Genomic DNA, 15903 nt, shown 5'->3' on the forward strand with positions numbered 1-15903 from the left:
CTCCAACTAGTGTGCCTCACTTCCTGTAGGTTCTTTGCATCTTCAAGCTAGGCTGGGTGGGGATTCAGGGTGGAGACCGAGGTGGGAATCCAAGCGGGGAGGAGGATTGTCTGGGTGGCTCTTTGTACTTTGCTTTCATTTAGGCAGAAACAACACCGATGGAGCCTCCACTTGTTACATGCCATTAATCCCCAAGCCAGGGCGACTCCACTTGAAAGCTGGAGGATTATCCATCAGAGTGAAGCCCTCTATTTTCACAGCTAGCCCTGCCAAATATCTCAAACGTCTGCTGGATCCATTTAAAGAGAGATTTTCTATCCTTGTCTCTCTCTCTGTGTATGTGTGTGAGGAGAATGTGTCAAGAGTGCTGGAGAGAGGTAATGATGTATTACCCTGTATCCCTGCTTTCCCTGGCTAAGCTCATTCATAACAATTGGCCTAATGTCTTTAAGAGCCTTTACACCAGTGAGGGTTCCTTAGGATGAGGGTGCTGGCTATAAAGATGAGGAGCTGGCTGTAACACGTTTTTTTTAGGCGTGTGTGCCAGCTCACAGGGCAATTTGAACAACTCCCCATTAGGTGGTGTTTATGGGCTTATGGTGTAAAATACTGTTTTTTTACTTTACTGGTTGAGTCAGACGTAGGGTTGCCACCTGTGTCTGACAAAAATCCTGGACATTTTGACCATCCAATCGACCTTTTTGTTTGTAGCCACATAGCGTACTTCTCCTGTTTAACCCAATCACTGTTAAAACACGTCGACCTCTTTTGTTTTTTCTTTACTGGCCTACATCACCTCCTGTTGCACCCTCGTCGTCATCCATCTCTCCACCCATTACTCACAATGTACACTGTTTTTCACTGGATACTTTCCTTTCTCGGTCTCTCCTTGTCCCACACACTCTCCGTCTCCATCTTACCATTTCTAATGAACCTCCATGGTGCGTGCCCCCACCACCACCACCCATGTTATGCTACGTCATTTTTGTAGAGCCAATAAGGCTGTGCATACGTTTATGGACATAGGCACGCTTCAATTAAACTGAAATACACATTTTGCGCATCATGTACAAAAATCCGGGACATTCAGTGTCCAGGATTTTTATTTTTATTTTCCTGGACAGACCATGAAAATCTGGGACAATCAGGAAAATCCTGGACAGGTGGCAACCCTAGTCAGACCTACAGCAGATAGCATGCACACACGCACACACAAATAGAGAGAGAGAGAGAACAGAATATAACTTGTAATGTTCTCATACTTTACCAAGCTGAAGGGGGGGACTCTTTAAGGGGGTAGAAAGACTCACTCCTTGCAATGCTGACCACATGTTCCTTAACATTCAGTGTGTGCAAACAAAAAAGAGAGGAGGGCATATAAGGCTTTGGGGAGGGGCTAGGCCGGCTTTTGAAAACACTAGCAGTTCTTAAACACTCTTCTGACCAAAGACAAAGCCTGGGATGTGAGGCAGTCCTCCCGTTCTCTTACCACTTGGCGTCTCTTAAAATGTGCGAACACACACAATGCCCCTGAGGCTTCGGAGACAGGCGGAGAACGAGAGACAGAGCAGGGCGACGGAACGAGAGAGGGGAGGGCGACCAGGAAGCGGGCTGAAGAGAAAGCAGAACGCGAGGGAGAGAGACGCTCACTCAAGACTGTCACGCTCGGGACGGCGTAGGAGAGGTTTTGTCTCTCTCGATCGCAAGTGCACTCGCACAACGGTGCTTTTAAACAAAGAACCGTTTAAACCGCAGGTGCTACCAGCCACCAACGGATTTCCCATGCAACAACGGGATTTTTTTCACAAACAAAAGGACACATCTGTGACACTTGGATAAGTAGCCTACAGAAAACGTCAGACAAAGAGCGCCCGCGAAGGTAAAGAAACTTACTGGAAAAAGTTTGTAGGCTATTTTTTCTGTTCACCGTTACAGGCGATATTTTTAAAGTGGAGTTTTAATTTGTATAACTTACGCTTAAACGCTTTACTGTCTTGTGGCTATATCCATCGGGAAGACCGCATTGCCTGGCGCTGGCGTGATTTCCTCTGGCTCTTAAGTCTCAGGAGCGAGTAGAGCTTTGATTTCTTTAGGCTCAGGGGCGTCTGGTGGGGAGTCTGACTGCCGGCTAAAGCAGAGGAGGATAGAAGTTGAAGAAGCTGGAGACAGAGGCTGCAAACTCTTGGGAGGAGTTTTTTCACCATGACTTAAAGCAACTCCCCGCAAGACGCATACATACACAACCCTGTGAAGCTTTGGCTGAACAGCAAAGAATGTACCATCCAGCATTTTGATTGTAGGCTATGTAATCAGCTTATAGACCCCACCCCACCTCAAGACATCAAAAAGAACTAATCAAAGACACTTCACAGGAGATATTTTGTAAATAAGTCGTTTGAAGGAGCCACTTCTGTTTGTTGACTTTTTTTATACTTAACTGACCATTCATGGTGGACCAGGGGTTGAGAGACCAGGGGTTCATTGAGTAGCTGTTACATAACGGTCAACCCTCATCGCTGGTCCTCCTGTTTCTTTGAGACATGTACAACAGCACCCAGCTGATAGATAACATCACCCAGTCATGGGCCTACGGCAACGGCAGCACCATGCCACCGGCATTGGACACGCCGTGCCCCAAGAACGACAGCTTCAAGTACCCACTGTACAGCACAGTGTTCAGCATTGTGTTTGTGGTGGGCCTCATCACCAACGTGGTGGCCATGTACATCTTCCTGTGCTCACTGAAGCTGCGCAACGAGACCACGACGTACATGATGAACCTGGTGGTGTCAGACCTGCTGTTCGTGCTCACACTCCCGCTGCGGGTTTTCTACTTCATCCAGAGGGACTGGCCGTTTGGCGGGACACTCTGCCAGCTGTCCGTCTCGCTCTTCTATACCAACATGTACGGCAGCATTTTCTTTCTCACCTGCATTAGCGTTGACCGCTTCCTGGCTATCGTGTACCCGTTCCGCTCACGGGCGCTGCGCACCAAGCGCAACGCCCGGATTGTGTGCGCGGGCGTGTGGGTGTCAGTGCTGGCCGCAAGCCTGCCGACGGGATTCCTGCTGGATCCCACGACCCGAAAGAACAACACAAGCAGCGGTGGCGGCGGTGGCCAGTTCTGCTTCGAGAACTTCTCGTCCACACAGTGGAAGTCGCACCTGTCCAAGGTGGTCATCTTCATCGAGACAGTGGGCTTCCTCATCCCACTGCTGCTGAACGTCTTCTGCTCGGTCATAGTTCTCCGGACGCTCCGGAAGCCCCAGGCACTGGGCCGCGGCGGCAAGCTCAACAAGACCAAGATTTTGCGCATGATCTTTGTGCACCTCTGCATCTTCTGCTTCTGCTTCATCCCCTACAACGTCAACCTGGTCTTTTACTCACTGGTGCGCACAAAGACTCTGCAGGGCTGCCAGGTGGAGTCAGTGGTGAGGACCATCTACCCGGTGGCGCTCTGCATCGCCGTCTCCAACTGCTGCTTCGACCCCATCGTCTACTACTTCACGTCGGAGACCATCCAGAACTCGATGAAGCGCAAGTCTCAGGTGGGCCGTGGCTACGACGTCAAGTTCTCCGAGGCCATGCAGTCGGAGACCTCCACCAGCCTTCGTTTCAATCTGCAGACACTCAAAGCAAAAGTCTTCAACAATGAGTCCAATGTATAAGAGGCTTTTAATGTTGGGGTGGGGTGGGTCCCGATGGGAATATGGGGAGTGATCGTTTGTGGAGAAGGACAGGGGATGTGCAAGTGAGCTCTCAGAGACCCCGAAGGCCCTGAGAGACCTATCAAACAGGTGCTTGGGTCCGGATATGTGGAGAGGAGAGTTTCAAAGTTCTCAGTTCAGACAGACAAAGAAACCACATGATGCATGATACTTGTACACATTCATGGATGTGCCATTCTACCCTTACACTCTCCATTTTTCAGATGTGAGAAAGGGGCAAATGGAATGAATGCTTATACTCCTCTCAACTGGAACTTAAACTGAACACTGGAGACTATATATATATATATATATATATATATGTGTATATATACAAAAAATGTGTGTGTAGAAATGTATTTGAGTCGGTCTTGTGAAAGTGAAAGCTAACATACATTATTTAATTTCACATTAAACCATATAATTCATTGCTCAATGCTGTTTCTGGCTACTGATCCTTTCCTGTAGGTCACTAATGACAGAGAGGTATGTAGCTTAAGCACCATGCTACTGTAACCATTAAACCAGAGCTATTAAGGGCACTTAATGTTAGAATTCAAATTATATTGCACTGACATTTAATGTCTATGACCAATGCCACTCTGTATTTTTTCAAGAGGTCGTTAACCGGCCAAATAAAGCATAATGTGTCATAAAGGCACTTTCTAACAGCAACATTTTTGCTATGTGGCATGCTTTGGCACAGACAGTTTTGAAATGTTTGAAATTGTTTCTTCTCTCAGAGAGCAGCTCTGATCCCCAGCTGGTCTTTTCTTTATTTAAGACTTTGTGACTTCGCAGCAGCACAAACCATGCACAGTTGTCTGACACAAACATTTCAGGGGGAAAGGTTAGCAAGGTGGTGCGAAAGGAGAGTGCAGATTCCTCTTCATTTCACTCTGGGGAGTGTCTGTCTCCTGGCTTCAGAGGCGATCCCTTCCACCCAGCAGTGTAATCCACTTCCAGTTCCTTCGAGTACCAGGGACAGGAAATAGTTGAAAGACTGAGAGGATGTCACTTATTTTTAAAGTATTTCAAATAGAAGCAGTGGTATGTGACATTTTTGCTGACTAGTCTGACTAACAGGAAACGGGTGTCTTGGCCATGTTTACGGCCAGTTATTTGGCTTCATCAGCTACATTACCAAGACAAGCTAACGTAGCTAGGGGAGTTTGCTTAGAGCAAACCTAATTAGTGAGCACAGTGAGTCTGGTTAAATGTCATATGGGGAGGACGTCAGAGCCCAAGCACGTGAGTGAAGAGTACCACAGAGAGCAATGGGCACACATTCAAGGGGAGAACTTGAGAGTTGTCTGCGGTGTGGTTCATTCGTCTGATTCATGACATCCACTGGCCTGCACCAGTGAATGAGAACCCTCCACCCCCTGCAGGGGGGCCAGACTTGAGTGAGTTGAGGCCCGGCATCAGACCAAAGACATTCTGCGCTAAAAATACCCCGTGAAAAACACACCGGGTCGGTTTGTGTCAGACGCCTGGGCGCTCAGTGAACAGTCATTTCGAGAAAAAAGTCTGTGAATCCAGTTTCACCCTTCCAATTCCAATCTTTTATTCTCAGTTCCTCAGTGCATGTGTGTTTGTGTGTGTCTGCTTGTGTGAGAGGAAATGTGTGTGAGTCGTTTATGCACGTTTCTTAAAGACTTCCACCTATGTTGCAACAAGTAGCAGCTCACCATTTGCCAAGACCACTCAAGCCTGGCACATTTTTGATCAACAAAGGATTAAAGGACTAAGCACCAGATTACGCTCATGTTAAAAAAAGAAATATTTGCAGAGTTCAGTGGAGTGATTTTTCCACTGTTTTGCCCCCCTGCGTTTTGACCTGGCATAAGAGACGGGGCCAAACATCAAAGCTCTGGCCTCAGAAGCAGGCGTGTGTTTTGTTCCTCGTCACTACTGAGAAAGCCTTGAACCTCAGACAACAATCTATCATGTTCTGAATTTACCACCAAATAATGGTAAGCGTTTACTTGTTGCAATGTTGTTCTTTGTAATATTGTTGTTTGTTTATCTTTGGTCTGTGGGGAGGGATTGAGAGCAGATACAGTACAGACAAACAAAGGTCTCAGTGACTGGGAGTGGACGTGTGGACTACCTTTGAAGCAGCTTTCAGAGACAACAGCACCATTTTCAAAGTGGAGGAAGTTCCAGAGGAACACAGAAGACAAAGGAATCAGGGGCTGTGCAGTTTGTGTGCGACTGTTGGAGAAATGAGACCTTGCGTGCGTCTGTGGAGTTGGAGATAGAAGCGGGGGGGGGGTGGGGTTGGGGGGGAGCCTGGGAGGTGGAGGCGTATGTGTATTGACACATACGCGCAGCACAAGACACAGCAGCAGCTGTGCAAGCATGCAGAAATATGGGGAAGGTATTGATAGAAGCCTCAAGGCAGAGAGGATAAGGTTACTCCCTCACCCCTGACCTGCTTTCGTCAGCCACGTGACAGGGCCGCCTCGAGTCAGGAGCGGAGCCTGCTGGGCCGGCAACAAACAAACACTGGACCGGGAGGGTGGTGGTGGGGAGGGAGGGAGTGAGCCCCTCAGGCCTTGAAGCCCATCCAGCACAAACTCCTTGGGTAAACACGGAGGGGTTTTATGCGATATTGTGATAACAGCAAATCTGACTCAATTTCAGTCCACGAAAGAGCAAAAGCTCTGAAAACAAAACGAGAGGAGAGTAGGAAGAAAAATATCTTGCCATTTGTTTTTCCAACCATTTTTGTTTTATGCCCTTGTTTACTTGGGTTGGGAGCCCCAAGGGGACACTTTAAACCCCAGTGTCCAGTGTGTCGGTAAATACAAACACTTAAAAACTTGTAAAACTGGTGTGAAGACGGCAGGGGGACTGTGGTGTATGTGTGTGTGTGTGTGTGTGTGTGTGTGGGGGGTGATGGACAAACCCCCTCACTTGTGTTTTAGTTCAGATTCCCCTGAGTTTAACGTGAGCCTTTTAACCCTGGGGCTCGGCTCAGACAGACAATGAGCAGGTTGTGATGTGGGCCGTGGCCAGGGGGTCCTTATCTGTCCATCAGGTGCAGGGAGCGGGAGAGACTCAGGCCGCATGCCTGAGAGAGAGCATGTGAGGTCGAAGGTCATCTGAGCCGTAGCGACCTACATGAAGCTCACCATGCTCCCTTATCTGAGACAGATGAGTTATGGGGTGGAAAAAAAGGATCCCCCATCTGAATGTTGGCCTGCCTGTGTCTCCCGGTGTATAAATCTGTCTGTGTGTTTATGCACATGAATATATCGTTGTGTGGTAGACACATTTAGCCAAAGCAACTCCCTGAGAGGGAGAGGAGCAATGCAAACAAGTCAACTTCAAATCCTCCTTTCAAGTGTCACGAAAAGTATGTTTCATTTTCAGTAGTGGCAGATAAGGAGAAGAAGAACTCGGAGAGCTTCACATGCATGAGAACTCGGTGAAGAATTGTCTTCAGCTGCTGTTTTGAATATTGAGGCTGTATGGAAGCTCATTCCCTCACTGTGTAAGTCCAGTGTATCTGCAGTGTGTGTGTGTCTGTATCGGTGTGTATCTGTTTATCTCTCTGTTTCTGTGTGTGTTCTGTCTGTGTATGTCTGCCTGTATTTCTCTATCTGTCTGTTTTCTCCCATGCCCACATCCACGGCTGAAGTGCCCTTGAGCAAGGCACCTAACCCCTCACTGCTCCCCGAGCGCCGCTGTAGCAAGGCAGCTCACTGCTCCGGGTTAGTGTTTTCTTCACCTCACTGTGTGTTCATTGTGTGCTCTGTGTGTTTCACTAATTCACGGATGGGATAAATGCAGAGGCCAAATTCCTTGTATACGCAAGTATACTTGGCCTATAAACCTGATTTAGGATTTAGATTATATACCTGTCTATCTGAATTCTGCACAGTTTTGTAAGGAGCTGCTGTGGGAATCCTGAGTGAGAGTGCTCCTCCATAGCACTTGGTCTATAGAGAAGAACCAGATGTTATGGGGTGAAAAATACTCCTTTGTTGTGCAGCACTAATTCTTCTATAATCTCTCTATCTGTGTGTCCACAGATCTTTATAGCTATCGCAGACAGATACCATAACCATCCAGATCCCCCAGGCCTGGGAACACTGAAACTGTGTGTGTGAGTGTGAGTGTGAGTGTGTGCACGTGCGAGTGCGTGCGTGTGTGTGTGTAGAGGTGATTCAGCAGTACTGATCCCCTCTGGCTACACAGAGAAGCCTGCCACTGAGGCCCAGCCCCTATGATGGACGAGCTGCTTGCTAATTGGAGAAAAGACTCCTGCAACTGCCACTGCTTACATTAGTCACGTGTGTGTGTGTGTGTGTCAGTGTGTGTGAAAACCGTTGCGCACCAGTGATATGATTTTGTGTTTATACTGTACATGTGTGTGAGTGTGTTTCTGTGAGTAAATGCATACAGTATTCACGTTTCTGTGTGCACATGTGTCTGTCTGTGTCTGTAGGAGTCTCTCTTGATGTTCTCTCTGTCTTGGTTGCATAAATGGCCTTTCATGAGACCACAGCACACCTCAGAATAAACAACGCTCTTATCTTATCCTCCCTCTAAGAGTGTGTGAGAATGACTCATCTGCACACACACACACACCACTCCGTGTCTTGTCTTGGTTGCATAAATGGCCTTTCATGAGACCACAGCACACCTCAGAATAAACAACGCTCTTATCTTATCCTCCTAACCTTTGTGTTTTTGTACCCAGAGCTCATCTGAATGTTTGTGTTTTTGTGCGTCTGAATGTGTCTATATGTATACAAAAGCTGCCAGCATTACCGAGCTGTCCAAATATTTACAGAACAGTAAATGCACACACATAACTCAAACTAACCAGTGAGTAGGTGTATAAAGGTGGTCAGACAAGGCGGAAGGGCCGCAGTGTCCGCGGTTCAGTGGCTATGGTCAAACAGTCATATACTGTAGTTGCCGAACTTCTCATACTCTAGCCATTGAGTACCATGTCCACTACACATTTTTGACTGTTTTCTGACTAGATTCGTTGAAGTTGCTCCTCCAAGCTCCAGTGTGTTTGTGTGTGTCTGTATGTGTGTGCATGTGTGTCTGTCTGTGTGAGTGTATGTGTGGACACACATGTTCTCCTCTCCTCCCACGTGTGTGCTGACCCTAACACCACATGACCTTTCGTGCGGAGGGCCTGGCATGACTGGCTGAGCACCTCTCAGGCCCACTGTAATGGTTCGCCCCAGAGGAGACTTTACAGTGCCCACAGGAAAAAGTGGTGCAGGAAACAGTCATTATTACACTGATAGTGGGGGAAATTACCCTCAGTCTGGCCAGTCAATGCCATCTGACTCACCAACACCAGTCTAAGTATTATGATGATTTTAGTTTGAATAGATGGGGCTCTCAACCACTTTCCTGTCCCCACACATATATGCGCTGCGGAAAGAATATGCTAATGTTTGGGAAATATGTGTGTATCTATCAAGTGTATGTATGTGTGATTCTTAATGATCTATGGTGTTGTACTAGCAAACCATTTTCATGGGTTGCAATTCTCTGGAAGATCAATATCCTGGATGCAGTTAAATGGAAGCCATTAATATACAGTGCATACGGAACGTTTTCACAGTGCTTCACTTTTTCCACATTTTGTTATGTTTCAGACTCATCTTAAAATGGATTCAATTAATTTGTTTCTCATCAATCTACACACAATACTCCAACACTCCACAAAAAACAGGTGTTTGGAATGTTTTGTACATGTATAGAAAATAAAAGACTAAAATATTCCATTTACATAAGTATTCAGATATTCAGAACCTTTGTTATGATGCTTGTAATTAAGCTCTGGTGCATCCTACTTCTATCAATGGTCCTTGATATGCTTCTACAACTTGATTGGAGTCCACCTGTGCCTAAATTAATTCACTGGACATTATTAGGAAAGGCACACATCTCTTTATATAAGGTCTCACAGCTGATGGTGTATGTCTGAGTGAAAACCAAGCCATAAGGTCGAGAGAATTGTCTGTAGACCTGCGAGACAGGGTTGTGTGAAGACACAGATCTGGGGAAGGATACAAGAACATTTCTGCAGCATTGAAAGTGTCCAAGAGCACAGTAGCCTCCATCATTCTCAAATGGAAAAGGACAAACATCAGTGCAGCTCAGTGCCTGGTTTCCTCCACACACACCGTTCACTGTTCAGTCTTCGTTTCATCAGACCAGATTATTTTACTTCTCATGGTCTGAGAGTCGTTCAGGTGTTTTTTTGTAAACTCCCGGCAAAAAATGGCTTCCATCTGTCTGTCTATTCTACCATAAAAGCCTGATTGGTGGAGTGATGCACTGATGTTTGTCCTTCTTTACACTTCTCTCATCCTCTCAAAGGAACCCTGGATCTCATTCATAGTGACCATTGGGTCCTTGGTTACTGCCCTACATGCACCGATCAGTATGCTCTCAGTGCCTCCATGGTCACCTAATATGGGTATAGCACAGCATCCTTTCATGGGATGGAACATTCTAGCATACCTCTGACAAATAGTGAGATAAAAAGTATTTTATGGGGACTAGGTCTCCATGTCTGTGATCCAAAGAGTAGGCATGGGCTGACCGACCGACCGAATTAAGCCAGGCCAGCCAGAGGATGGGTAGACGGTGAGAGGAGAAAGCGAAACAAAACGAAACAACGGTTGGACTATTTAGGCCATAAACGAGTGTTATCATTGAGGCTGGAGGCAGGTGTGTGACAGCTCAGCAGTGCGTTGCATAACCGGATAACCCTCGCCTTGGAGCAGAGCACACACTCATATGCAGAGGGCACAGGACGCTGATAAGACTCCTCTCCCCGTGACTGTAAAGGTTCCGCCCACGTCCTCCCCTGCTTATCGAAAACAATGACAGCAGAGCAGACCCACACATACACATACTTTCTTTTTCTATCCCTCTCCCTTTTGCACCCTCTCTTTCACCCTTCCCTCACAAACACACATGTCCTCCGTGGCATGTACACATATTGTATGCAGGTACACATGCTCATACTGTCCTCCATAATACACATACAATGCACATGTTCAGACATGCATGTGGTCCTATGTCAATCCAGCAGCCCAGCTCTCTCTCTCTCTCTGTCAGTCATTAAGAGAAGGTATGTGTAGATAACTACAGATGTGAGTGTACAATTTGCAACTACAACAAGGTCTATCTGAATATTTAGATTGTTTTTTTTTTGCTATAAACATATTATGGTTCTATGACTCATATTATGGTTCTATGATTCTAGACTCTGAATCAGGTTGGATCTTGTTGATATCCCCCCCCGGTTCCCGTAAAACTGTTATCCTTTAGATTGGGGCGGCCACAATCTGAAGTCTGATCAGACTCTGAGAAGCTGTGGCGTGACACATAAAATGACATCACCATACTTGGCTATACAGTAGTAATTCACCATGTGTGAATATGTGAGTGTGTGTGAGTGTGATGGGGTGGGGGGTCGAAGGTGTGTCTGAATGTATACGGAACCTACTGGGATTAGGAATGTACAGCAAGGGTCACATCGAGTTCAGATGAAAGTTAGAATATATAAACTACATACTTTAGATCCCTGTGGAAATCCATACAGTATACGGTACCACTGGTCAAATGAATAGCAGCCATTGAATATAAAACACAGATGTCATTTGAAAATGAAGTAACTGAAACATTCAAATCCAACAGACTCCTTTTCCACATCCTTTGGGGGAACACCCAGTTCCTTTTCCTCTGAAACTGTGCTATAGCCGCAGTTGTCCAGTTCATTCCAGCTGGGACATTGACGAGTCCCTTATCACTGCTGCTTTGGAGCCTGAGTAAGGGCCCTAGCTTGTTCTAACCTGCCCCTGAGGAGGGAAGTCAAACAGGACAGACTGACTCTCTTAATCAGCAGTTCCGTGTCAGTCTTCAGCTGAGGCTCCTTCCCGGCAGTCGTTCCAAGAGGAGCCTCCCTAACTTTGGAGTGGACATTTTGCGGTCATTCCAGAGAACGTGTGCATAATTCTCGCCCGCCCTTTTAATTGACAGCATCTTGATTTGGCTTGCGAATTCTCGGGTCAGAAGTTCAGCTGACGAGATGTATCAAGTTGCTTCCAGTGTTGAGAAACGCTTTCTCAGTGATTCCAGAAATCCTTCCAAGTGATTGATGTAAGCTATCCAGCTGTGTTATAAAAAAAATGAAACCTACTCTGACAGCATAGATGGAAACTCAACAAGATGTTTAGGTTCCACACAGAGCTAATTAGTCCTGGAAATGAATTGTTTCTTTCAGTATTATCTATGCCAATGCCATTTATCCAAAGAACATCACATTCCCAAAAGGTTCAAGCCATGCTGAGTTTCTTTCCCCTATGCAAGTAAGAATGCACTCTGAGAGAGACTTACAAAAACATAATATTTACAATGATGATCCCTTCGGTGACAAATGAGTAAACAGTTTAGAAAAGGAGTCCTGATAACATTGTGCCTTTTTATCTGTTAAATTCTGTTTACAAGAGTCTCTCGTTACAACTTTGATATGGTATCACAGTAGCAACTATAAACATAACATTCAAGGTTTATGGGAACAGACAGGAATTCTCTCTCTTTCTCTTTCTCTCTTCTCTCTGTGTGTGTGTGTGTGTGTGTGTGAGAGAGGCCTCTCCCTATAGGAAAGTACCTTAGGTGTGAAACATTAATGAATGACCTGTCTCTCTGTCAATAAAACAGAAGCAGGTATGTTTGTACAGTATGTACAATAGTTTATATTGTCTCTGTGTGTGTGTGTGTGTGTGTGTGTGTGTGTGTGTGTGTGTGTGTTTATTTATACCCTTGTGTTTACAGCCTCAGGGCGAGAGCTGGAAAGCACATGTAGTGCTGTCAGACGCCTCTCCACCCACCCATCACTAGGGAGGAGAACGCCCCTGTCCAAATTACCGACCCTCCAACCCCACCGCCCTCCCTGCTTCCCCCCTCTCCCCCTTCTCCCCTCTCCTCTCCAGGCCGGCGTGACTAGCAAGCCTCACGTGAAGGCCGTAAAACAGATGACACTCTGGGCCCGTTCCCCTCCATGGTCAGATGGAAGGCCTCAGAGAGAGCGGACACTCTCAGGTCACCGCCACAGAGGGTAACGCTGGTGTCACTGACACAATTTCCTCACATGCTTTGAATAGAAAACAAGAAGAAAAAGAAACAGCGTAGCAACCCGCTGTCCCACAAACTGCGGTGGACACCTGGCCCTATTTCATCCGCTGTCCCACAAACTGCGGTGGACACCTGGCCCTATTTCATCCGCTGTCCAAAACACAAGACGAGGCTGTCTGAACACAATATATCTCCACACAACGCACAACGTGTTTTGCCACTCTCCTGCCGACGTCTGTTCCGACTCTCTAGTACCCTGTCAGGGTTGCGCTCAGCGAAAAGGACGCCTTCCGAGATGTGCGATGTAATTTCACGGATTGAAAAATGGCCGTGTCTGTCAGCCAGGCGCTCCAGTGTGCTCGGCGGTGTGATCTGTGGTGACAGCTCGCACATCATGGCTGTCTGCTTGAGAAGGCCCCTATTGTGTGTAGGGATTCCTGAAGACGACGCGATGTTCCAGCTCATTTCACCCATCATCGTGGGGTAGATTGCTGAGTGAGAGAAACATATGTAAACACTGAATGCTGTGTGTCTCTCTCACTTTCCCTCTCTTTCTGTGTGTGGGTGTTGGTGTGTGTATGTGTCTGTGTGTGTGTGTGTGTGTGTTTGTTTGAGTGAGTGAGTGAGTGAGTGAGTGAGTGAGTGAGAGAGAGAGACAGAGAGAGAGACAGAGGGTATGGGAGATTGTGTGGGTTATCAGTGCACAAGCTCATGAGTGAAGTGTAAGCCTGAGTTGCCAAGGGTAGCAATTGAAAAGATTGAGTGTTTTCACCAGGCTTATCTCCTCACGACACCAGAACAATCAGATCGGTGTGTCTTAGCTCAGAGATCGCAGCATCCATTCTATACTATCAACTTACTATTTACTTATTATTACTTATTTTTTGGAAAAGCTGTTGTCAAAAGTGCGTGCAAATCCGCCACCAAACCCCTGGGCCCACGGCCTTGAAGTCTTGAATTTAGAACTTTGGAATTTCTTGAAAAGGCTGCAACAGTGATTCTTCACAAAAGATCCATTTCACGGCTATTTGAAAAAAAGGGCATTTTTTTCTTGTTGATTCAGAGTATACTGATCATTTTAAAGATTGCAGGACTTGAGTGGGCGAGTAGATCTGTGGGGGACTAAGAGCCAAAGTGCATCCCACACTTGAAAGGTTATCTCACCAACAAATGGAAACAAACTACCCAATTACCATGAAGCGAAACACAATCACCAAACACAATCATCAAACAGACACCCACACTTGGCACCATGGAAAAGAGAATGATGAGGATCATTCGACTCTGGCCATCTAAATTCTACAGAGGGGATTTGTTTTCTATTACTTTCACTTTGAAGCCTTTCATGGGGGCATTCAAATAACCATAGCTGTGACTGGCAAACCCCAACCACAAGATGTATCCTACGATATGCATACAATGTTGATGGCTCAATCTCCTCAAGTGTAATACAGATCACCAAAGGAAAAGCTGATGTGTATCAATAAGATGGAAAGACTGTTATTTGTGTGATTTGGCAGGTATGACGAATGAACGATGAAAACCCCAGTTTGAGGTCAAGATGGGTTGCGTGGAACAACTGCATGAAGGTCAGGAAAAAAATGCACCGCTTCCTCAGTTAAACCGAGACACAAAAGACAGGTGATTTGTGAGAAAATACTCCTCTAGAGTTAGCTCTTCTTTATCATACTTTATCATTTAATTACCTTTTTTCGTATTTTATCATTCGATCCTCATTCAGTCAGTGCCAACGACATACAAATTGCTCATATATTTATTTCCAACATCAATATACTTCTGGTCAGTGAAACTACGGAATTTTATCTTAGTTTCTATACAGTATATGTGTATTTGTGCAACATTCTGAGGAGTTGCTTGATAAATATTTTTTAATTATGATGAATGTTACCTGTGTTCATTTATGAGATACATTAAGGAAACTTTGACCTCTGCACACTTAAAAACGTTCACGATCCCGGACTTCCCTGTTTCCCACACTGACTGACAGGCCCGTACCCTACTGAGGTTTCACAAGAGGAAAAGAGATCCGCACACCATTTAACTCCCATTCAAAATCATTTTGACTTTTCAAGCTCTTGGCTCTTCCTTAGTAAGTCTAAGTCTAATAATAATAATAATAATAAAAAGATTTTGAATGGAAACTAAATGGTGTGCAGATTTTCCTCTTGTGATACTTTCATGCTGGATCCTGCACCCGTCCAAATTTGGCCTGGGATGTGCGCATGGCCTTCTACCCTACTGAGGTTTTCCATCCTTTCTGTCTCTTATTCACTGACCATATGATTACTTCTCTTCCGGAAAGAGACACAGAGGGTCAACAGTTGAAGAAGAAAGTCAGTGGAGACAAGATGTGCATAGAAGGAAAGAAAGAAGGGCAGAGAGGAAGAGAGCGAGTGAGACAGAGGTGGATACAGGGGACACACAGAGAGGACACAGCGCTGGCTGGAGTCTGGTGATGTCCAGCTCGATTCCGTGACTCGGCGCTGCATGGGCGCATCCGGAGCTGCGGAGCGGAGGCCAGGCCGATAAGCGGCAGCATTCCTCCTGGCCGCGCGCCAAAGCACACAAATTATGGAAAGATAGATGGGGGCAGACGAAGAAGTCTCTCTTGCTCTCTCTCCCTCTCTCTATCTCTCTATTTCTCTCTCTATCTCTGTCTCTCTCGCTCTCTCCACAAAAACAGGCCACATGCTCGGCAGCCTTTCATTGTCCTCCTAATAGGGTCCGGGAGGCTCGGCTTAACATGATGTACAGTAGGCCTACACGGAGATGAAGGATCAACAGCAACGTGTGTGTATGTGTGTGTGTGTGGTCCTGAGTTCCCAAAATGTTCACTACAACAAAGCTATCCTTCAGACAAGGAAATCTCTCTCTCTCTCTCTCTCTGTCCACACACACACACACACACACAAAAACACACACACACACACACATATAAATTGCCAAGGATACACATTTTGCATGTAAAACTTGTATGCAATACATCCAATTTTTGTGTACACTATATTCCTGTGGAATAAAGAAAAGTACAGTCACCATTTAGAGC

The 15903-nt window shown here is 46.1% G+C and overlaps 1 protein-coding gene across 1 annotated transcript; it reads left to right on the forward strand.

Moving 5' to 3' along the window:
• The first annotated feature begins 1413 nt into the window (after positions 1–1413).
• Positions 1414–8141, forward strand: lpar6a (lysophosphatidic acid receptor 6a). Its single transcript, XM_048265412.1, has 3 exons — positions 1414–5683; positions 7089–7209; positions 7751–8141. The coding sequence occupies exon 1, from the start codon at positions 2541–2543 to the stop codon at positions 3666–3668; it is 1128 nt and encodes a 375-aa protein (XP_048121369.1). The 5' UTR covers positions 1414–2540; the 3' UTR covers positions 3669–5683; positions 7089–7209; positions 7751–8141.
• Positions 8142–15903: the final 7762 nt, after the last annotated feature.

The sequence above is a fragment of the Alosa alosa genome, chromosome 15, assembly GCF_017589495.1.
Source record: "Alosa alosa isolate M-15738 ecotype Scorff River chromosome 15, AALO_Geno_1.1, whole genome shotgun sequence".
NCBI lineage: Eukaryota > Metazoa > Chordata > Actinopteri > Clupeiformes > Clupeidae > Alosa > Alosa alosa.